The 24,403-nt window shown below is 45.8% G+C and overlaps 1 protein-coding gene across 5 annotated transcripts; it reads left to right on the plus strand.

Annotated features, from left to right (window-relative positions):
• Nucleotides 1–495: 495 nt before the first annotated feature.
• Nucleotides 496–24,346, plus strand: LOC106579950 (phosphatidylinositol-3,5-bisphosphate 3-phosphatase MTMR3). 5 transcript variants are annotated; one of them, XM_014160391.3, is made up of 22 exons: nt 496–695; nt 3,674–3,753; nt 3,992–4,065; nt 5,542–5,634; nt 5,826–5,942; nt 7,100–7,120; nt 7,956–8,038; nt 8,146–8,312; nt 8,409–8,505; nt 8,796–8,909; nt 9,210–9,430; nt 9,963–10,094; nt 10,302–10,413; nt 10,987–11,182; nt 14,258–14,443; nt 14,732–14,902; nt 15,210–15,355; nt 16,286–17,846; nt 18,112–18,222; nt 18,347–18,435; nt 19,515–19,541; nt 20,617–24,346. In XM_014160391.3, the coding sequence occupies exons 3-22, from the start codon at nt 4,021–4,023 to the stop codon at nt 20,786–20,788; spliced, it is 3,861 nt and encodes a 1,286-aa protein (XP_014015866.1). In that variant the 5' UTR covers nt 496–695; nt 3,674–3,753; nt 3,992–4,020; the 3' UTR covers nt 20,789–24,346. The 5 variants fall into 5 exon arrangements, with proteins under 5 accessions (XP_014015866.1, XP_014015868.1, XP_014015867.1 ...); XM_014160393.3 differs by lacking the exon at nt 19,515–19,541; XM_014160392.3 differs by lacking the exon at nt 7,100–7,120.
• Nucleotides 24,347–24,403: the final 57 nt, after the last annotated feature.

The raw sequence follows: 24,403 nt of genomic DNA on the forward strand, positions 1-24,403 counted from the left end.
ATAAAGTAACTAGCTTGTTTAACATTGACAATATGGTCAAACTAGATACAGTATCTATATTGATAAGGTTGTAATAGTCAAACTCATTTGTTGTCATTTTTGGTTGAAAAGGTAAAAGGTCAGTGGTGAAACGGCAACTCGAGTAAGAACATTTTCTCAGAGTTTCCAACTTGTAAATCCGATTTGCAGGATCGTTCTGGGGAAATTTCCCACTGGGAACATGGGAGCTTTCGATAACTCCGATAGCACGTGAACGCTGCAATAAGACAAGGAAAATTGGTTATGGCTGGTTTTCTACTATGACACATTCTCTCTGGTAGTATAAGGCATACTACCAATCTGTGTAAAGTTTAGACATATGTAAACAAAGATCATAGAATTAGGTTTAAAAACGTGTACATTTCCCTTGTATGTATTTATTTGTTTACATGCTCGCGTGGTTATTTTGCGTGTCCCACCCATATGCAAATAAACGTGATTACGTTGCGTGTACGTCGCGCAGAATATTGGGTTGAAGCAGACAGTCTGTGGTTGAAGAATCGCGGCGATGGCGACTTGGCTCTTCTACCGGACGGATTGAAAGTGGCCTCGGATATGACTCATATATATTTCTTAAAGTGTAGTTTATTGCAAACCCGGTGCACGGATCTTCAATCGAATGATTTGGCATTTCCATTCTCATTGCTTTATACTTGGTGAGTACGCCGGTTGTCTCCCTGTTTCGGTGTGTTTTGACAGAGGCCTCGGTTTTGGGGTCCGCCCTCCATCTCATAACAACAACAAAAACTGTTCCAGACAGAGAACTAGCTAGCAATTGCCAGTGCTGACTGAGTAGTTATGATGAGTAACTAACTGTAGGGGAAGACGAAGCAAAGCTGCTTTGTATCCAAACAGCAAAACATCACAATCATAAAGAGACATATCATTATCAAAGCGTAACGTTAGTTCGCTGCTAGCTAGGTTACGTACGTATTGTTTCGATAGAATGTGTTTAGCTAGCGCTAGTTAGCTAACGCGTTAGCTAAGATAGAAAACTGGTGTAAACCGTTTGATACGTTACGTATTATTGACCAGAGAAAAATATGGCTACTTGTTAACGTGAATTGGCTAGCTAGTACTACAGACTAGTCTGGTAAAATGGTCCGTAGTAAATGTTTACATAGGGCTGTGATGTGCGTCGACGATAGTGACTGACACTTACAGAGAATGGATATTCGGAGTTGAAAAAAACAGCTAGTTAGCTAATCGTACGTTTATGATTATTCTCGCGAGCTAATGTTAACCTTGAGTTGGCTAGTTAGCTAGATAACTATCCAATTATGTTTGTTGAAATGGCTGTTTTTCTACAGCTCTTTCGCCTTATAGGTGAGGCCGTTGGCTACATGGTTTGCATTATCTAGCTAACATTATGCCAGGTGATAGCCTATATATTCGTATTGCCTTGCTAGCTAAAGCTCTGTAAAGAAAGCAGTTTGTCTTGACTGTTAACGTTATCTGGAAGTTTATGATTGGATTAATTATTACTAATACGTATTGGGAAAGTTATAGATCACTCGTGATTCACGCAGCTAAAGCCAGGCACAGGACATGCTCTTAACTCAGCAATAAATACATTTTATTCGGCTGGATAGATTGGCTTTGAATGTCAGATATATTTTGATAATGAGGACTATGTGTCAGCATTACAGCTAGACTTATTTATGTACATGCAACTCCTCAACCTTCACTTTCCCCAATAAACTTACACAGATCCTGTCTCTCTTTCCTCATGATTTTGGTAATTTAGCAGAAGCTCTTATCCAGAGTGATTTACAGTAGTGAGTGCATCCATTTTCATATTTGTTAGTACTGGTCCCCTGTGGGAACCCACAACCTTGGCGTTACAAGTGCCATGCTCTAACAATTGAGCCACACTGGACCTCCAATCCTCTTCATGTCACAGAGAGTGGAAGTATTCACTTTGAGAGATGATGATTTAAGCCTTTGGTTGAGTGCTGCAGGTTCAGATTAGATGCATGGAAGTCACATGACAGGACCAAGGGGCTTAGCCTGCCCTGTGTGACTCTGAGCACAGAGCCAGACTGAGCAGAGGCCATGGGTCACGAGCCCGCTGAGGTAAACATGCTCTGCTGATGTGTGTGTGTGTGTGTGTGTGTGTGTGTGTGTGTCTGCAGGCCAGTGTGTATGACATAGATACGTTTTATCAGTCAGTGCCAGAAGGGAGGAGCAGGGTGCCTCTGGAGCATGCACTGCTACATAGAGCTCAGTAAGGTGACAGAATGACATCCCTTTAGGCTGTGCCTAGGTCTTCTCAATCTGCACTGAACAAAATATAAACGCAACATGTAAAGTGTTGGTCCCATGTTTCATGAGCTGAAATAAAAGAGCACAGAAATCTTCCAGATGCATAAGAAGTTTATTTATCTCAAATGTTGTGTACAAATGTGTTTACATTCCTGTTAGTGAGTGTTTTATCCTTTGTCAAGATAATCCATCCCTGTCAGGGACGGCGGGTAGCCTAGTGGTTAGGGCGTTGGACTAGTTACCGAAACTACTAGGGGTAGCTGAGGACTATTTCTGTCTGTAATAAAGCCCTTTTGTGGGGAAAATTCATTCTGATTGTCTGGGCATGGCTCCCCAGTGGGTGGGCCTAGGCTGTGCCCCCACCCAGTCATGGAAAATCCATAGATTAGGACCTAATTTATTTATTTCAATTGATTGATTTCCTTATATGAACTGTAACTCAGGAAAATCTTAGAAAATCTTGCATGTTGCGTTTTATATTTTTGTTCGGTAAAGTAGGTTCAGGTTCTACGCTTCAGAAAGGGCGCATTGGGTGCACTGGGAATTTTGTCTAGTCACTGCTAGACAGGGCCAACTCAATGGCATGCTCCAGAGGGGGTGTGTGTGATCCTGAACCTGTCAATCAACTGTCTTCCCTTGATCAAGTTTCAGTGTGCAGGCTCTGACATTTACAAGCGTTTTGTGGGCCTGCAGGCAGGTTGCATATCTTGAACAGAGATGAGACAATGAAGGTGCAATGTAAAATAATGTGAAATTGCTCTGTTGTACAGAGATGGATTTCTGTTTCACAGCTGGTTCTGACACCATGCTCTTACGGTTGGTTCTGTGTTGGTTGGGACCTTGTAGTATTTGACCTGGTCTTCAGCCAAGACCTACAGCACCATCTGGGAGAGTTTTTCACTTTCTATTTGAAGTTAAAGATGACATGAACAGGTCTCTAGCAAAATATATGTATTTTTTTTATTCACATTAACCAAATGCTTTATGACTAGACCTAAATATGAGATGTTTGGCAGTCTTATTTTTGTCATGCTCTGTGCATGAAATATAGCACAGTTTGTGCATTTTAATTTTAAATAGTGTCACTGTAACATTGATGGTCGTGTTGATTGATGAGCATAGTAAACTGTGGCTAAAGTCTACTACGTAAATTGTCTTTCCATTCCACAAATGTTTGTGGTGTCTCTCACCTACTTGCAGTCTACTATAACCACCAGCACAGCTATGTTTACCAGGGAATGAAAGGGTCTATTGTAGATTGCAAACAGCTTACTTTTCACTGGAACATTCAATGTTTAGAAGAGTTATAGCAAGTTAACCGTTTTATCCATTCCTTATAACTCATTTGATATTCTCTCTTTTCCTACAGAATTCAATGTCTTCACTCTAAGTCACATTTTCACAACGGGATCATCAGGATAGCACCTCATCTGTTGCTAGTTCTCTTTGGTAAGTTGTAAAACCGGTGCCCGTCACATTCTGGTCTGTGTGAAATGTTCCACACGTGACACAGAATGTCTGTTTGTGTGCCCTACCCTCCAAATCCAGCTACCTCAGGGTATTACTCTCATCCATGTGGTCACTGGAATAAGATGCATGTTAAATGAAAAGACTGTGTTCTGTTATGTAAGATGAAGTAGTAAAGCATTAACAGCACCTTTCTTTCCCTGTCTTCCACTGTTTACAGACTGAGATTTGGGGTCAAGTGAGGAAGGCATGTGTTCCTTGTCCAGTGACCCACACTCCTTCACAGGGGCCATGGTAAAGTGCATCCTGATCATGGGCGTTTTCTGTCTACCAGTACAGAATAGCTGCTGTCTGTATGTGTCTGCATAATCGGAACTCTCAATTGATTTTCAGCCTTTTTAATCAGCTGTGTTAACTGGTAGCCAGATGGTTGCATCAGACGCACTGTCAAATTTTCACCCTTTCTGATGCCTCAGTAGTGAATCTCTTATTTAGACTGGAAGCCTTTGAGGGATATGGAGCAGTATTACATCCTGGTCAGTCATAAAAGAGCGTGTCTGGCGGTATGTGTGTGTTACCGTATGTGTGTCTTTGACCGGGTGTATGTGTGCAAGCATTGACATTAAGAGTAGCCCTATAGCGTGGGACAAGTGATTTGCCTGAAGGTCAAGTGCCTTTCAGACTTTACTGTCAATCGCTGGTGTGTATGTGTGTCTCTGCCTATGTCTGACCGAGTGTGTCTGTTATGCGTTCCTGTGCCTGCCCCCTGGCTGGCCCCTGCAAAGTGTTACTTACCCCAGCCGTGCAGACAGGACACTCTGTGTCAGCTTGGCTCCCAGACAGCGGTCAGTTGGTGGGGCTGAGGTAGCAGCCTGCCCCTGTCCTTTCTGTCATGTCTATGGACCGGACCAAACTAATCTCTCTTTGTCCCTGGCACTAGTGCCATCATGCTGTCACTGGACTCCTAGACGATCCTGACCTAACCGCTCAGGGGCTCCAGGGTGTGGCTGATGAAGCATAGAGCACAGCCTTCTACTATAGCCCTCTGTGTCAGAAGGCAAAATGCCATTTATTTGCCAATTTGTTCCCAGAATAAAAATAATTGAACTGATTCTGTGTTCATGCCACACATTCCCATCAAATAAATCCTCTGTGGGTTTCTAAGATATGCTGATCTTCTATTGGGCAGTAGGTATGCAACATCTAAGAGCTCCTCACTGTAGCATGGAAGGGGGCAGACAGTTTGCAAATGGATACCAGTTGAATGGATCTAGACACCCAAATTCAATTTGGACCTTGACTGTTTTAAACACACTTGGTTGTAAATAGATTACTTATGATATTTTCTACTTGGCGAAGTGTGCTCTGTAGCCGGTGTCTGTTTCTGGCTCAGAACTGAATTGCACAGACCCACTTTGGAGTCATGCCAGGCTGTCAGCCAGAGGTGAGGCACTCTTAGCAGTGGACTTGTGTGTGTGGAGAATTGAGAGATTGCACAGGGATGATTCAAGACAACACACCTATTGAGAGTTTGTTTTAGCATCAACACTCGATCTTCATTTGGCTTCATCATTGGTTATATTAAATCATATTCAGTGAAGTTACAGTTAGAGGTATGAAAACCGGTTAAATCTGGGAGTGGTTGGAGAATGGCCACAGTTGAAGGTGCTTGTAACCAGTGAATGGGGATAGTAATGGACTAGTGAGTTATTTTACAAGACACGGGTAATGATATTCCACTTCATCAACTACACATTTTCTGATTGGCAGGAGGAGGAGGAGGGGCAGGAGAGCATGGAGTGTATCCAGGCCAATCAGATCTTCCCCAGGAAGCCCCCAGTCCTGGAGGAGGAGAGCCTGCAGGTCAGAACACTAGTTGTCTGGGCTGGTTAGCACAATGACAAGTCATGCCAGTTATCGCAAAGTCATTACTATACGTGTGTCAATTATGTGTAATGGTCATGTCTGCACATACGTGTGTGTTTTTATATGGCACCTCCTTTTCAAGTGATACACTTCTGTGCCCTTTGATATCTTCCCTCCCATGGTGGCAGGTGCCCTTTCCCGAGCTGCATGGCGAGTTCACAGAGTATGTGGGTAGAGCGGAGGATGCCATCATCGCCATGTCCAGATACCGCCTCCACATCAAGTTCAAAGAGTCCATCGTCAATGTAAGTACTGCTGACTAACTAAGTGAAGGCTAGGAAGTTGGAAAGCACGCCGTTTAATTTCAGTGTCTGAAGCAACTCTACAGCTGGCCAGTACAGTGACACCCTATTGTCTCCAGTCTGTCTGTGTACCGTGACTTTTTATGAATGGAGACTGCGTGTTGGGGGCAGTGACAGTATGCCACTACTGTTGTGGTGGCCAGGCAGACTGTCTGGAGAGCACATTCAGATGGACCTGGTGATAGATAGTCATTGGCAGCGGTGCCGCGTGACTGTTCTCAGCAGGTCTGCTTTTGCACTCGGTCCTTTGCTTTTCTCTTTCCACTTGCCGTTGCCATGGTTGTGACAATCCCGTCAGTGATGCACAACACATTCGCCCTCTCCCCCTTTTGCCATGTTGGCTATATAGAGATTCTATTTGTTACCAATGTGTGATGATTTTGAAATTGACATATCATCATTACACTGGTTTTATGGACAATTCCCTCCATTTACTAACAAATGACACTGCTTTACTTCCTCTCACCATCCTGACATGGTACAGTAATAGTACTGTAGTAATAGTACCATGGTAATAGTGCAATAGTACCACAGTACTGTAATAATAGTACTATAGTAATAAGCAGCCTTCTTGTGCCGGTTCTGCTCCTTTTGGATCAGCATGATACAGTGTATGGTATGCAAAACATGTAGGCCTATGTCACCCACAATCTATTTGTGTTCCAGTCACATCCACACTAACTGTGTACTGATCTGCACTAGAATGTTCCAGTTCTTACCAGGTAGCCGACCTATTTGGTTTTATGCCATTGTTGCGGTCAGTCAATCATGTGTTTATATTGTAGCTAACTGTCACTGTGTGCCATGCAACAGACTGCGTGTTCTCTTCACACACATTTGGATAGGATGGTAAAGCGCTGGCGTCACATGGCTGTGGTTCATCGCTCACAAATCTGCCAGTGGGGGCGGGAGGCGCAAAGAATGGAGCGAGAGAACTCAGCGAGGCAGGCCGTTGATTTCATTGTGTGGCCCAGATTGGAGCTGTAGATTACGGAGCAGGAATTAAAACGGAGCTGCAGGATGTGAGACTAGGGAATCTGTGGACAGTCAAGAGACACAGCTTTAATCCACTTTCTCTCTTCTCCTGTTTTCAACTACAGAGTGAGAGTTGTGAGGTGTCAGTAAGTGCCTACCCAGCAGCCCCTGCATGCACAGTGTGGTGCCCAGACTGGGCTGGATGACATCATGGCGACGTGTGTGTGTGTGTGTTAACCCGGTGCATGCCATTGGACTGTGTTGGAGTTGTGACACAGCATTAGCTGCGCTCCCACTCTGAGCCACTACAGGAAATAAACTGGGTGAAACCTTTAGTCAGCGTATACATTTTTCTTTATAGAATCTCCATATTCAAAATCTGCTCATTAACATCTTGTTCAAAACATGAATGAAAGTAATGTCGTTTTGCCGGCCCAGATCAGATGAGGGTGTTTAATAGACAGTGTGGGGAAGTTTACTGCACTAGGATCTAGCAGTTTTACATAGGGAATCAGTACACGATGGAAGAACATCAAATCGGAAGCCGGTACTCGAGGAGATGTGAAAATGACATAACCTTTGCCTGGAAAATACAGTTTGACAACTAATGCCACTGGCTTTTGTTTGCAGCTGTAGGTGTGAAGGTGCTGCATGTGCTCAGATGGATTTCATGGTGACAGCGGTGTAGCCTATAGCGCTCCTGGCATGATTGGCATTATCACAGTTGACACAAAACACTAACTACCCTACTAACTGGCTTTGAATTTAGACATTTCGTGGGTGGTGGTGGTGCTGCACAAGCATGTGATTGTGAGTTCTGCTAACTTATTTTAGGATGGCCCCTTGTTCCAATGTTGAGCACATCTAGGCCTAGACCCTGAAGCTAGCTTATTTGTGTGAGCAGGGAGAAAAAATTCAGCCTGCTGGTTTGGAGATTGTCACTGTGCTGTTCCTGTGTCCGTGTGCTTATTCTCTCACCAGGTCCCTCTGCAGCTCATCGAGACTGTGGAGTGTCGTGACATGTTCCAGCTCCATGTCACCTGCAAGGACTGTAAGGTCGTCAGGTAAGACCACTGAAACAATGCATGCGTGTTGCAAACGCTATTTTATTTTTCCTCTCTCAAATAAACGATCTTGGTTTAGGTCTATGATTGTGTTGCTTGTCTCCCAGGTGTCAGTTCTCTACATTGGAGCAGTGTCAGGTGTGGCTGAAGCGGCTGAGCGCTGCGGTCCGCCCTCCGTCTCTCCTGGAGGACCTCTTCTCCTTCGCCTTCCATGCCTGGTGTGTGGGGGTGTACGCCGGGGAGAAGGAGCAGCAGGGGGAGCTGTGCAGGCCAGGTACGCTGGCGGTGACACCGGTGTCCTCGGACCTCTACTCAAGTGGTGACAGACACAAGTCCTCACGTCTCCTCTGTGTCCCTGTGTGCCCGTTAGGAGAGCATGTGACCTCCTGGTTCAAGAACGAGGTGGAGAGGATGGGCTTTGACACTCAAAACGCCTGGAGGATATCCGACATCAACAGCAAGTTCAGGTATGCGCAGCCAACCGCCCCCGCTAACAGCCTGCATCCTACAGGGCTGATCTGATTACCAGGCCTCCCAGAGTAGTGCCGTGATAGCCGTCTGCTGTCCCCCTGCTGCACACACTGCTCTGTGTGTGATACAGAGGCTGGTTGTGCTGTTGTCCTCCACTGATAATCAGCCTCGTGTAGATAAGGGTCTAGCCCGGGATTAGGTGTCTGGTGATAGGGGCTTATTAGAGGCATCACACAGCCTGTGCTCCTGCTCTAACCCCTGTCCCCCTCTCCTCTGGCGTTGACAGACTGTGCTCTAGCTATCCGCAGCAGCTCCTGGTGCCAGCCTGGATCACAGACAAGGAGTTGGAGAACGTGGCAGCCTTCCGCTCCTGGAAGAGGTTCCCTGCTGTGGTGTTCAGGTGGGTCTGTCGGTCTTTGTAGTGAGTGAGAGAGGAAGAACGCGGTTATGTTCTCTGTGAATACAATGTAAAGCAAGGACAACTCCTTTCACCTTGAGGATTGTTGAGTAAAGGGGGGGATTCCATCTTTGCAGAAGTCCTTTTTTGGGGGGGGGATCCAATCCTCTCACAGGAGACAGTGTTATTGACTCTGGAGGCCAAATGGATCAGCGTTGCTCCATGTTCTTTTTTCACACAGCGCATTTTTTTTCTTCTCAGTTATTTGTCTCCTGACTGTCCCATGCCTCTCCTGTCCTCCAGGCACCAGAGCACGGGGGCTGTGATCGCCCGCTGCGGCCAGCCGGAAGTCAGCTGGTGGGGCTGGAGGAATGCAGACGACGAGCACCTGGTCCAGTCCATCGCCAAGGCCTGTGCTGTCGATGGCAGCTCCCGTAAACACCTGGCCATCGGATCCTACACCAACGGAACCAACGGAACCAATGAAATCAACGGCACCAATGACCTCGTCGACACAGACTTCGGTCAGTCCTTAACATGCACACGTACCTCACACAGTGCTGAAGCAGCACCTTCCAGGCTGTTTGTGTGGCTTTGCTGTGGACATTTGGTTAAGCAATGTTTTTATTTATTTATTTAACCAGGAAGGCAAGTTGAGAACAAGTTCTCATTTACAATTGCGACCTGGCCAAGATAAAGCAAAGCAGTTCGACACATAACAATACAGTTACACATGGAGTAAAACAAACATACAGTCAATAATACAGTAGAAAAATGTCTATATACAATGTGAGCAGATAAGGGAGGTAAAGGGGAAAAAAAGGCCATGGTGGCAAAGTAAATACAATATAGCAAGTAAAACATGTGGCTTGTCTGGTGAAGTGAGGGGCCTTTGACTCGGAGAGAGCAGACCACGTACCTCAACGCAGGTTCACTGTCATGTGGAGTGTTTGATTTATGTTCAATCAGATTTGTATCACATTAAAAAATATTTGATAATACTAACTGTCATAAGCTATGCAGAGATTTAATTTGTTGTCTCTCTTTGTGTGTCAGAATCGTCCCTGACGAACAGCTCGGAGGTGGAGACGCTGGCCATCCAGCCACAAAAGCTGCTGATCCTGGATGCCAGGTCCTATGCAGCCGCTGTGGCCAACAGAGCCAAGGGAGGGGGCTGTGAATGCCCAGGTAAGATTGCTCATCTCTGGGCCAGTGGCTCCAGTAGACTGAGGTCGATGGGTTTGCATGGAAGCAGGTTATTGTCAACTTAATGCCAACAGAACAACTGTCCTAACTCCCTATCTGCACTATTTTCTGCACTAAAGTAGTTGTTTTGGTAGTAATGATGTGTTATTTAGCCACAAACTGACTCTCACCATGTCCTCCTCCATACAGAGTACTACCCCAACTGTGAGGTGGTGTTCATGGGCATGGCAAACATCCACTCCATCCGCAAGAGTTTCCAGTCCCTGCGCTTCCTCTGCACCCAGATGCCCGACCCGGCCAAGTGAGTTCTGCCTCTAGCACTGCAGTGGAGCTCCGTTCAGATTGGGCTCACAATCCAAGATGTATTACACAAGCAGCAGCTTCCTACCCCACTCCAGTTTGTTGTCATGGTGGCGGAGTAACTGTAGTAACTCCAGCTGTGTTTTGGCCTAGGCCACACATCTGGCTTTGGTTTAGGAAGCTGGCCTAGCCCCAAAGTAAACGATCTCTTTCCATCTGAACTTAGATTCCACCCGCTGTTTTGTAATTGAATCACAATGACTCCCTTGAAGCAAGAGCACATTGTTGAAACTACTCAGACAAGACAATGGCCAAAGTTTTTCATAACTATAACAGAATTCAGACATATTAAAGATGCATATTTTTCCTTTGGGACAGCTTGAAAACACCCTGTTATGTTTTGTTTAACAGCCACTTTACTCATTACATTTAGAGAAGGTCCTTAGCTTGTCTTTATGTAAGATGGGCTGTGGTGTTTATAAGTTAGTGTTTGGTGGGACTGAGTGTATGTGAGTGGTTTGTGTACACTACAGTGAAGCTGTGTATTCAGGAGATGATGCCATTATCTCTGTAGCTGGCTGTCTGCTCTGGAGAGCACCAAGTGGCTGCAGCACCTGTCTCTGCTGCTGAAGGCAGCCCTGCTGGTGGTGAATGCTGTGGACCGCGACCACAGGCCCGTTTTGGTGCACTGCTCTGACGGATGGGACCGCACGCCCCAGATCGCTGCCCTGTCCAAGCTGCTGCTGGACCCATACTACCGCACCATCGAGGTAGGCTGGCTGGGGTGATCATTGGGCCCTGTTGCTCGATTTGAATAGGAGCATTTTAGGTTGATTAATAATTTTACCAGGGTTCTGACATCTTATCTCACCACTACTGATGAGATGGGTGTGCTGGATGCATGTTGCGTCGGCGCTTCTCAAACTCAGGGGGCGGGGTCGACGGTGCGCACCTCAACTCTGCTGTCACATCCAACCTGGTTCGATATTTGTTTTTAATGCAGACGAGAGCATTGAATCTAGTTTGACAAATATGAGCTGGTGAAGGGTACCATGAGTTTTACGGTGCGTTCAAGACAACTGGGAACTCTGTTAAATACGAGGTCTAATCATGGCGTCAGTGATCTTCAGGTTGGACCTCTTTCTAGAGGCCCGAGTTGGAATTCTGAGTTGGATGACCGTTCAAAACTATTTTTCCCAGTCGGAGCTATTTTATTTAAAAAAATGTTGGAGTTCCCAGTTGTTTTGAATGCAGCATTAATGCTCAGTGGGAGACTGCAGGGTATTCCCTTTTAGTCAGGAACCAAAACTCATCTGTAGTGACCCGTGAATGCATTCGGTCACATGCCAGCTCAATCAGCTGTTCGATTTCACTTACCGGCATGACAGCGGAGCCAGAATCACAGTCAAACGGGTTGGGAAGTAAGTCCCAAAGTGCTCTTCCAAGCCTTGGACGTGAGCAGTCATCACTCGTGTGGGACACTTATTGGTGCTGTTTTCTGTTAGAAATATGCACAGCCGAGGAAGGCTTTTGGTTGACTTTTGAAAGACTCTGCAATAAGAGTTCTTTCCTCTGAATCGACTGACTCATCTGTAGAATGTTTTTGTATTTGCCATGCATGCTTGCGTTCCGTTTCCCAAATATGTCTGTGACATAGGCAAGGAGACAGTCTTTTCATTACGCGAAGTCAAGAAAGTCCTTTTATTTTGTATTATTATTTATTTATTTACATCTATTGTGAATGAAAACAATCCTTCTCTCAATGTGAAAAGTCTTTCACCACCAAGCCTCGGTGTGAAATAGAACATTGTCCTGCTCTGATAGTTTTGCAAACAGGCAGTGCAGTAGATATGGTTTGATGTTGTTTACAATCAGTTGCCTATTGCAGTATATCTGAGTTCTGTGCTCAGCTCTTTTGCCGCTAGTTGCTCTCGGTGTATCGTACAATGCGTCCATATGGCAGAGGGAGACATTAATAACTAGAGGGCAGAGGCCTGCCCTCCGTCCCGCCATAGATGGAGCCGCATCTGTGCAAAGCCCACCATTCGATCCCATGGAAACTGTTTTTCGTCAATATACCAGCTCGGTACACTGAACAACCCCTGTGCTGTTTCATAGTTGGGAATTGTGAAACAGAACAATATGTCCTCGTGAATAGCATCTTGCGACATGTACAGTACCAGTCAAAAGTTTGGACACATGTACTCATTCAAGAGTTTTCTTTACTTTTACTATTTTCTACATTGTAGAATAATAGTGAAGACATCAAAACTATGAAATAACGCATATGGAATCATATAGTAACCAAAAAAGTGTTACACAAATCAAAATATATTTTAATTTCTTCAAAGTAGCCACCCTTTGCCTTGACAGCTTTGCACACACTTGGCTTTCTCTCAACCAGCTTCACCTGGAATGCTTTTCCAACAGTCTTGAAGGATTTCCCACATATGCTGAGCACTTGGTGGCTGCTTTTCCTTCACTTTGCGGTCCAACTCATCCCAAACCATCTCAATTGGGTTGAGGTCGGATGATTGTGGAGGCCAGGTCATCTGATGCAGCACTCCATCACTCTCCTTCTTGGTCAAATAGCCCTTACACAGCCTGGAGGTGTGTTTTGGGTCATTGTCCTGTTGAAAAATAAATGATAGTCCCACTAAGCGCAAATCAGTTGGGATGGCGTATCGTTGCAGAATGCTGTGGTAGCCATGCTGGTTAAGTGTGCCTTGAATTCTAAATAAACCACGGACAGTGTCACCAGCATAGCAGCCCCACACCATCACACCTCTTCCTCCATGCTTCACGGTGGGAACCACACATGCGTAGATCATCCGTTCACCTACTCTGCGTCTCAGAAAGACACGGTGGTTAGAACCAAAAATCTCAAATTTGGACTCCTCAGACCAAAGGACAGATTTCCCCCGGTTTAATGTCCATTGCTTGTGTTTCTTGGTCCAAGCAAGTCTCTTCGTATTGGTGTCCTTTAGTAGTGGTTTCTTTGCAGCAATTTGACCATGAAGGCCAGATTCACGCAGTCTCCTCTGAACAGTTGATGTTGAGATGTGTATGTTACTTGAATTCTGAAGCATTTATTTGGGCTGCAATTTCTGAGAGGTAACTCTGTCTTCCTTGGCCAGTTTCATCATAGTGCTTGATGGTTTTTGTGACTGCATTTGAAACTTTAAAAATTCTTATTTTTTTTTGATTGACTGACCTTCATGTCTTAAAGTAATGATGGACTGTTATTTCTCTTTGCTTATTCGAGCTTTTCCTGCCATAATATGGACTTGGTCTTTTACCATAACCAATAAAGTTATATCATGATTCCATATGTGTTAGCCATTCACCGTGGGAATGATTCAAGTGCGGCCTTTTCCTATGATCTAAGGGCACTTTCTGGTTACATTTTCTTTTAGATTTTTAATTTATTTTTTTAAGGTTAACCACATTACAAGGTTTTTGAGATATAACATCATCTTTGTTTGTATATTAAAAAACATGAGCTGGCGCACACCCAGAATAATATTTTTAGAGGTGCTGACACAGTGAAGGCACAGTGATGCAAAAGCGTTGGTAAATACCAATTCAATTGCTGGGAGTTTATACATGGAGTGTGCGACTTTCTTTATTATGATGTTTTATAGTCTTTTTGTATATAACATTTTTCTTTTGGAAATTCTCCTGCGACCCTATTTTCATATCAGGCGACCCCACATAGTTTGCGAACCACTGAATTAGACATAAACAGAGGTACATTTACATGGCTGTCCGGAATTTCATATTTGCCTGTATTGTCCTATTTTAATTAAAATGCACCTCTAACGGTTGATATATTCTCTCTACAGGGTTTCCAGGTGCTGGTGGAGACTGAGTGGCTGGACTTTGGTCATAAGTTTGCTGACCGCTGTGGCCACGGGGAGAATTCGGAGGATCTGAACGAGCGCTGCCCGGTGTTCCTGCAGTGGCTGGACTGTGTGCACCAGCTGCAGAGGCAGTTCCCATGCTCCTTTGAGTTCAATGAGGCTTTCCTGGTGAGGAGGACCACCATAGACCTGAATAGAATGGAATCAAACTCACTTAGTCATTTAGAATCTGAGAGTTGGATGCAACTCAAACGTTTATATTTGGATTAGTGTGAATTACAGTCATTTATTGGAGGGAGTTACTGTTTATATCCGGCTGTGAGACTGGGATCTGTAATTACCATGGAGACTGCTGTAATATTTTAGGCTCAGAGATACATAGAATTTTTACTTTCACTATCATGATCATACCTGGGATTTGAGCATGCTCCTACATGTTTTTGTGTGTCTGTGCAGGTGAAAATGGTGCAGCACTCCTACTCCTGTCTGTTTGGCACCTTCCTGTGCAACAGTGGGAAGGAGAGGGAGGACCGGCGCGTTCGGGAGAGGACTTGCTCCGTGTGGTCTCTGCTGCGACCAGCCAACCGCGTCTTGAGGAACATGCTCTACTCCTCCCACTCCGAGACTGTATGTCTGATCTCTGTTTGCTCACCCCTTTTATATTGGAACATTCCTACACTCCATGCCTCAGATACAATGGGGGGACTTTTAGGGAACACCCTGGAGTGCTATAAGTTATTATATTTGTCTACTTAAAATGTTCACGGTCCTAGACCTAAGCAGTCATTTTATCTATTTAAACTGTGTTTTTGTGGCCACTTTGTTGACGTTGTACTTTTTTTGCATTGCTTGCTCAAGTGTGAATATTTTTTTTCTGTCACATATATTTATTTCCAAGCCCCTTCTATATCTACATTTGTGGCTGTTGGTGTAGGTGCTCCACCCTGTGTGTCACGTGCGTAACCTGTTGCTGTGGACGGCAGTCTACCTGCCCAGCTCCTCCCCCACCACCCCCTCTGATGAGTCGTGTGCACCGTATCCTGTGCCAGGTGCAAACACAGAAGACACGCCCCTGGGCAGGTGAGCCTGCCACTCGGCCATTTCCTCCCTGATGTAAGGTAGACCCAGGTTGAGGGCCCCACAGCATAACCTGCTCAGCTGGCCTAACTGCTTTTGACTCACACAATGATTGGTCTGGGAGATGCACTGAGTTTTATCCTCTGCTTATTTTTATCTCTCTTGATTTTGTCAGTGTCAGTTAATCCTCTAGATTCTAAGCTGGGGGGTGGTATTGTTTTAAGAAGGTCATACCAAGGGTCATTTAGCTATTTGATTTAGAATTTTTAGACCCCTTTGATTTGATGAAACATTGAATTTTGCGTTACTGCTATTAGCCAATAGAAAAGCGTTGAATAAAAATAATAATAGTCATATTAGTTTGTAGGCCAAACCTTTCGGATGCTACAGACGTTCTCGTGAGAAGACCGATTTTCGGGACGTCTCGTGGTCTGACAAACACTGCTCTAGCTCTGCCACCTTTCACAGCAGATGCGGAAGGGCGATATCGGCAGGGCCGCAGAAATTGTAGGCTAAGGGTTATGGCTGTTTACAACATACCACAAAGTGTTTTGTTATTGTGACCATTGTTATCGACGATAACTGTGGTGAGGACGTGGTTCAAAAACAATGCTGGATACCTTCCATATTTTATTTTCTGTGCAAGCTTAACTGTCTAGTTTTCCCTTGATTAATGGCTCATGGGGATATCGCTTAATTACAATGCTAATCTTAAATCATCTTCTCAATCATTTGAGCTATGCTTCGCTCCATATTTTCCCATTTGTGGACATACTTGTCTTAATCCTGAACACACTGTAGTGATTAGTTGATTATATACCCAACCTCAGCTTCAATCGTGAGGCCTCAAAGACACTGAGCCATTGTTTAGGGATGAAAGGCTGTTTTTTTCCACATGCTAATCAACTCAATTCCTCTTTCCTCCTTCGAAAGACGTCCGAAGACCCGTTCCTTCGATAACTTGCCCAGCGCCTGTGAGCTGGGGAGCTCGCTGGCCCCAAACCGGCGCTCCAGTGACCCAAGCCTGAATGAGAAGTGGCAGGACCACCGGCGCTCTCTGGAGCTCAACATTGCTGTGGGGCCCGAGGTAGGGGGAGCTCAGGAGCAGGATGGGCGGGCTAACGGCCAGCCTGTAGCAGCAGGGCCTCAGGCAGGCATGGCCGACTCTGAGCTGGAGGACAGCCCTGAAGGCCAGCAGACTGAGCTGAGAGACGGAGCCTCCAAGGGGTCATTAGCAGCAGGAGAAGCGATAGAGCTGTCCATTGAGCTAGCTGTGGCAGAGGGACAGATGGAGAACATTCTCCAGGAGGCGACGAAGGAGGAGGCTGGTGCTGAGGCTCAGCGAGAGGCTAATGCTTCTGCTGCCGTTGCTCGATCTCCGATCGATGCTAATGGAACAGAGACGGAGAAAGAGGTCAAGGCAAGTGATGCTGAGACTGATAAACAAGCTAACGCCAATGGGGCTGAGACTACTATAACAAATGGTCATCACCCAGGGAATGGCACAGATGAGCCTGAGGAGGAGTCTGGTGTCTCTCCAGCCAGTCCCCCCCTGCCCACTAATGTGTCCACGGATGTTCTAGAGGAGCAGGAGGCCCTAGAGAGGCGGGAGTCAGAGGAGCTGGTGGTGCAGGTTCTGGAGAACTGTACTGCCCAGGAGGGGCCAGAACACAACCCTACCCCCAGTACAGCCCAGCCAGCCCCCGCTGCCGCTAGAACTTTGACCAATGGCTTTGGAGAGAGGACACCAGAGGAGCCAGAGACAGCTGTGTATCTCCTCCCACTAGAGCCTGAGTCCAGCAGACATCACTCAGAGGCCCTGGTGCAGGCAGACACGAGGTCTTCCCTCATGGAGAGTTCCACAGAGACTCTGACTGAAGAGGCCTGCAGCAGGCCAGAGGCCCCAGTGCAGGCACCCATCTGCCCAGGCCCCCAGCCCCGCACTGAAGGCAGGAGCCAACTTTCCTGTCTCAGGAGAGTGAACGGGGAGGCAGAGCCAGAGCAGGGGGCATCCAGGACTTTAAATGGAGGACACAAGCGGCCCTCTGTCAGTGCCTTCCAGTCTTTGAGTGCTGAGCCCAGCAGGGAGGGTCTATGTAATGGCGAGAGCTCAGAGGGGGAGCCCTGCGGTGGCCCTCACTGGGCCAAGGTCAATGGGGAGCGGGCCCAACTGAGCCGCCAGGTCTCCTTGGCCTCCTGCAGCTCCCTGACCCTCCATCGCCGGGGCAGCTGCTCCCAGCACCGCTGCCTCCACACCCTACTGGGGCGCCGCGCCGCCACGCCCAGCCCCGAACAGCCGGCCCGCAGTCACCTGGACGACGACGGGCTGACGCTCCACATGGACACCATCCAGCAGCGGCTGAGGCAGATCGAGGCAGGCCACCAGATGGAGGTGGATATGCTGAAGAAGCAGGTGCAGGAGCTGTGGAGCCGTCTGGAGAGCCATCACCACGCAGCGTCCCTCAGGATCAACGGAGACATCGGAGACGAAGTGGTAAGACCCAGGCTCGCCCTGCACAGAGATGACTTTGCAGTTAATTGCCGTAACAGAGTTGATTTGAGTCAGAATTTTCCCAAACTACTTGATCAGACTGACAACGCTGAGGATTCGTTTTGTTTTGTTTTGTATTTGTGAAAAGTAGAGGAAACTTTTGAGGATCTAGACATTTGAGAGGAGAACCACCTAATTATGACTCTTTTAGTAAGATGTGAAATTACAAAGATGCTGAGTTTCTCTTGTCTCATTCCCTCTCACTCAGACCTCAATGACAGACTCGGAGTGTAACCTGGACGCTAACTGCCTGTCGCGCTGCAGCACGGAGCTCTTCTCCGAGGCTAGCTGGGAGCAGGTGGACAAGAACGACACGGAGGTAAGCTGCCTGGCTGAATTGGATGATCCACTAGGGGACGTGTATAAGGAGTGAAAGCTGAGTGATGGAGTATAGTGGCTGTAGAGATCCTAGCTGAGAACTGCCATTTGGCTGCCTGTTGCAGGTGACCCGCTGGTACCCGGACCACTTGGCAGCTCAGTGCTACGGGTGTGAGAGTAGGTTCTGGCTCGCCACCAGGAAGCATCACTGCAGGTAACCAACCACAGGCTCTTATCCTTGCTATGGTTTTAACTAGGCCCTGGATGCCCTCAGACGCACTGCTATCACTTCTGAGCTAATGAGACTTAGCTAAGGAGACACTGCTTCAGTTCAGCTTGTTGATTTCAGTTTGTTTTGAGTTGAGTTTCATGCTTTTGTTCCATCTGGGTCTTTTTTGGTTTGCAAATGTGATTTACCTTATTATGCCCGTAGGCGTCACTGATAAATGACAATGAAAGTTGTCATTCTATCATTACCGTTCTGTTATAGAAGACAAACATTTCGGTTTTGTTCTTCATAGGTCAGATGAATGCATTTTGGTCTTTTGGTTTTCTCATTTCCTCATTGCTATCCTTTACTTCCTGTTATGTGGGGGCAGCTTCAACATGTTGCCACTGCTATTTTGATGCCGCTCCAGATGCATTTCCACGCTTCTCCAAAAGCCGCATATCAATATGCTTTATCAGTGCTTTTGACCTACTTGTTTAAAATCATAATTTGCTAATCCATAGACGGCAAACTAGTTTACCCGCAACATTTCTGTTCACGGTCCAACACAATCCTCACAATGCCACATTGTAGCCTGAATACGGTGCAGCTAAGTTAAGTTTTTTCCCTGTTAGGCGAACTGTGACAAGGTATTTTGGCTTTGAACCCAGCTGTAAAGGTGACAGTATCTTAGTGTGTGTGTGTTATTTGTAACACTGTGTAGGGATGATTGCAGACTTATATGGTGTAATTTAGTGATTATTTGAATGTGATCATTCAAATCAAGGCCATTCAAGACAGACCTTTTCATTCGCTGTGCTACTGGTGTCGTCTAGTCAAGACCATGGTGAAGGAAAATTGTGGGAAGTTTTTTGAATCAGTACCAAAGTGTAGAGTTTGTTAGATATGGAACAGGGAAAGTAGGGGTTTTACAGTATCTGTGAGTGTGTTAGGGAGAAATGTAGCCTGTTGTCTGTCCTTGCAGTTTGGACTAGATGAGAGGGCTTGAGTCTAGTCTTAGCCAATCTCTGATGTTTGCAATTGTTCCATTCTCTACCCCCCCCCCCCCCCCCTCTCCTCCACAGTGACAGGGAGCCTGTCCAAGAGGCCTGGTGAGATACGGCTCAGCTGTCCCCTCTCTCCCCACTCATCTACCATCCCTCTAACCCTGCATCGCTCCACCTTTTTGGTTGACTTCATCCTAACCCACCCCCACCCCATACTGAATGGCTTTACCCCACTCAGTCTCTTTGTGTTGGCAGTATTCTCCTCAAGAAGCTCAGAGATGGCTCTCACATGACCCTGATGGTCCGCTCCTTTCTGGTCCTGTTGGACGTATGAGCATGAAGCTGAGAGTGGCTGGCAGATGTCTGAAAAGATGATTTAACAACACCTGTTTTTCATGGCAGTGCAAGGGGTGCATTTAGTGAGAGTGTGCTGTAGTGGAAGGTTGAGGATTTTAGTCCTTTCATCAATACTTCCACCTGGAAAGGAAATGTCTAATCGGTGACCTAAGTGTTGAGCTGCTAGTCTGAGAAGGTACAGAACAGCAGGAGCATGGTACCCCCCCCCCCACATAGCACCTCATTATTCTGTACCTAGGCCTGTTCACTTCGTGCCACAGTGCTGCCCCCTGCATCTCTCCCCTCCGCATGCTACAGGAGTCCACTGAGTGCTTTAAGACATGTATGTGACCAGGCTGGATATACACACACACATACTCTCGGGACCACTTGAAAAGTAGAATTTCCCCTATGAAATGCAGCCAGTCAGGTGAATGCTGCCATTGTGGTGTGTGAGAGACAAGCATGTTCTTACTTGCGAAATATATGCATGGTATAAGCTTTGCATTAGTTACCTTATAACTAGTTACTTGGAAGAGAATTAAATAAAATACAAATAAGTAAATGTATTATTATTAAGTTGAACTGTGTGATTTGCTGACCTGCCCAACAATATTGATCCCTGATGTTAGACTGCCATTGTTCTGTACTGGTATCGATGAGGATACTGTTTCTTATCAGGGTCTCACTGTTAATAGTTATGATGGTTATAAAGATCAGGCACCTTTTATCAAAGGGTCTTACTCTTAAATGATGCTTGGGTTTTTGTCTCATACCCACTCACTGACTAAACAGCCCCTCTGAGCGAGACTGAACCTGTGCTGCCTCTGTCTCCACCCTGTAGGAACTGTGGGAATGTATTCTGTGCCAGCTGCTGCGACCAGAAGATCCCTGTGCCAAGCCAGCAGCTGTTTGAGCCCACCCGTGTGTGTAAGACCTGCTATGGCAGCCTCCAGATCAATACAACTCCCAACCCCATGGAGCTGGAGGAACCAATCACAGCCAGCTCCAACTAAGGCCCTGGGAGGGGCTGGGCCTGCCAGACAGCCACTGACACAGCCAGGCACACTGCTGAGAAGCCCAAGGAGCTGCAGAATGTCCCGTGTGTGTGTGTGTGTGTGTGTGCGTGCTGCAAAATATGGATTTTCATGTATATAGGCCTGCAATGCCGGATGTAGTGGAGGAGGTGAATTAGGTATTTTTTGCGAGATGCTAAGCACTTTGAATGGTGGTTTTGCACAGGAATGAGTAAATGGGCAGGCATATGGAGGGAGAGGGGTGTGTTTGACAACACACAGGACTGCTGGTAGTGTTGGAGGGACTGCGATGGAGTGAGGATGGCCTGCCTGGTCCCGCTGACCGGGGGGGGGGGGGCACAAGAGGGTCTTCTCTGAATGATGCTGCAAAGTCTTTTTGAGGGCTTGTGTTCATCTGAAACATTTAAAAAATGTCTTTTTTACCCCCACTCACATTTCTCTCTGGCGATTAGTACCGTCATCCATCCTCTAGTAAAATCTCCAGTGCTTCAGGAACCTCTTCCAGTGTCCAGAATAGGGCTGGACTATGATGGCAAGACCTTTCAAAGACATCTGGGGAACAGAGAATTCTAACTTGAGTTATGTGTCTGAAGTTGGGACTCTGCCCTAAGCAGGGAGAGGATTTGTGAGCCACTGAGATCTAACAAGTGTTAGTTTGAATGGCATCAAGGTATGACTCCCCACACCTAGCTGGCTTCATTTTGCCCTCTCTTGGCGTGAATAGGTGCCATAAACCGATAGCAGACAGTGTGGATCAGGGGTCAGCAAGCCTGTTCCTGGAGTGACGCAAATATGGCAGGATTTTGTTCCAACTAGGCACCACGCCTGACCAACTGAGCTAATTGATCAGTTCAATGGTTGACTAAATTAAACACACCTGGTCTTCCGGGTCGGTTAAATCAAACATGAAGTGCCTGCAGCTCTCCAGGACCAGGGTTACCTACTCCTGGTGTCGATAATGTTGACAGCTGGTATTATGACAGACAGCCATTCAGCACTGGCTCTCTCTTACACACGGAGTCTCTGACTGGAAAGAGCATCTGATCTGAGTGACAGCACGGTGGCGTTGTCACTTGATATCAAATACACAATACGCATATGGGTTTTGTCTGCCAGGGAGATGCTGTGGAAATGAACTTGTTAACTTTGCCTTCATGCCCTTCACTTAAAATTAGGATGACCCCCCCCCCTCCCCCTCCTAATTTACCCAGCAGGCACTGGGACCATGGTGGTGCTGAAGTGGACATGACATCATGTTCCATCCATCACAATCATGCTTTAATAGGAAGTGATGTAATGGTTGTCACTAAGGGATGTGCATCTGTCATGTTTCTGCATCAGTTTCCTCCTGTAATGACAGGAACTCATTTAACAATATGTACACGTTAGCAGGAGGGGTGAACTAATTACCCAACACTGACTGCTTAGTTACTCTTTTGCTATTTGTTGAATATGAATTTTTATTTTAGGGCTTTCATTAGAGCCATAAATGCATCACAATGTTTCCCTTTGAACATCCTCATAGCCACCCTTGCATCATGTCCTATATAAACCAAGGAAGTGCTGGATAGTACAAGGTGATGAAATGTATAGTAGAGCGTCTGTGTGGAACTTCCAGTGACACTAGAGGGTGCACTTCTCCTGGCTGGTTAGCGCAGTCTTCACCAGCTGAAATGAGATGAGTAGCTGATTTTATCTCCTCAGAGACACCTTTCCCTGCCCAAGGGCCATTCAATGACCTCCTCGCAGATACATTTTTGTAAAATAAATGAATAAATAATAAATGAAATAATATATTCACATAAGTATATACCATTAAAGAAACTGTATAGAATCCTTGAGTAGTGGTTCACTAAATTAGTCAGCAAAAGTGTTGTTTTTTTTCATTTGTAATTTTTCTTGTTGTTTGCAGAAAAAAAGATGGATTTTTTTCCAAAGAGGACATGGTGTTCCTTTTTTGATGCTGCCGTGGTTTTACCTTTTTAATGCTGTCACTCCCTTTTTTCATTATTTATTGACTTTTTTTTTTTCCTTGAATTTTTGTCTCAAATTTAGACAATTCGATTGCCACAGGATAATCAGTGTTTATCAGTAGTGGATCTGAAGGGCCATGAGAAAATGACCCAAATCAATAAGACATGGCCTATACTCTGACACACTGGTGGTCCAAAACAAGCAACCCTTACTATACCCTCACTCATATACACACTACCTCTTCCATACACAGATCCAGACAGAAAGTCCACTTGTACATGGACACAGAGATCGTCTCCCTGCGCTCGCAGTTGTTCAGATTTGCTTTTCAGATGTTCATAGTCAAGAATAACCTTTTCTTATTGATTTAGTGTTTTACAAGCTATCATTTGGAACATTATCCTGCTCAAGACTGCCAATCATTAATACTGACACTTGTTGTACTAGCAGGACATCTAGTTTGGTTATAATTCACTCATCTCTATCGGATCAGCCAGCCTATGTGCAAAAGGGCCACTGTATAGTTTGGACAGACATTTTGTGAACTATTTGAGGGACAAAACTTGGGACTGTTGATTTCTTTCAATGCCCCTTTGAATCGCTTTTAGCGTATATGTTTCAATGGCTGGGCTGAGTAGTCCATAGCTTCAGATCTCGAAGCCATGCAGGTCTTTCTGGTCATCATTTCCCAAACTGAGGTTTGACATTGAGGTCTGAATAAGGTCCAGAGTAATGTTTGGCCACTAATTTACTTCTGGCTTCCAGCTGTGTCCCTTCTGCCGTGACGAGGACGAGGCTAGTGGGTATAGGGCCGTTTCACCATCACATGCATGATGGGCACCAAACTTGTCTGTCCAACAATCCATGAATGTGAATGGTAAAAATATTTAAGTGACAATGTTTTTGCGCAGCATTTATCAGAGTATACACTGCCACAGAAATACATCGAACAATAAAGCTGAAAATGAAAGTCTGCTGTTCTAGTCAGTATTATGTTACCCACAGAGGGACTCATGAGTAATGAGCCTGTTTCGGTGCTGTTGTGGGGCATGGCTGGATGTGATGGCAATATGTGGTAGGGGTTGGATTTTACGCATTGTCTGTCTGGAGGATCCCTCACTTCTCTTTGACCAGTTGGGGTTTTTAGTGATCTTGGTCTTTTGCTTATTACTGTTCACTGCCCATCAAGTAGTGTCCTGTACGACGCATTGCTGCAATGGCACGGTAATCAGGTGTAAATGCAAGTGTGTTTGGGAGCGTGTACGAGGTGTGTGTGTGTGTGTGTGTGTTTCTCTGTCGGAGGGAGACTGGTGCCAAGCAGTTTTAACACAGGTCTGTAACAAAGGGATCACTTATGTGCTTTTCTTTTCCACCTTTTCCCTTCTGTTTAACAAGCACTTTCAACCTTCTCATGTCTCTGTCCAAGAAGACTTTATAGCCGTTTCCTGGAACAGGACATAGCTGTTTGTTTATTATCTGTTTTGTTTTGTTGAATTTGCTTTTAAAGAGCATTACATTGATGTAGAATTAAAGGAAAATAAAATGGGCTATTTCCATCTATCATTTGCTAGCCGGAATCATTTCTCACGCAAACGTTAATGATATGTAAGCTGTATGGTG

Source organism: Salmo salar, chromosome 20 (genome assembly GCF_965601325.2).
Source record: "Salmo salar chromosome 20, fSalSal1, whole genome shotgun sequence".
NCBI lineage: Eukaryota > Metazoa > Chordata > Actinopteri > Salmoniformes > Salmonidae > Salmo > Salmo salar.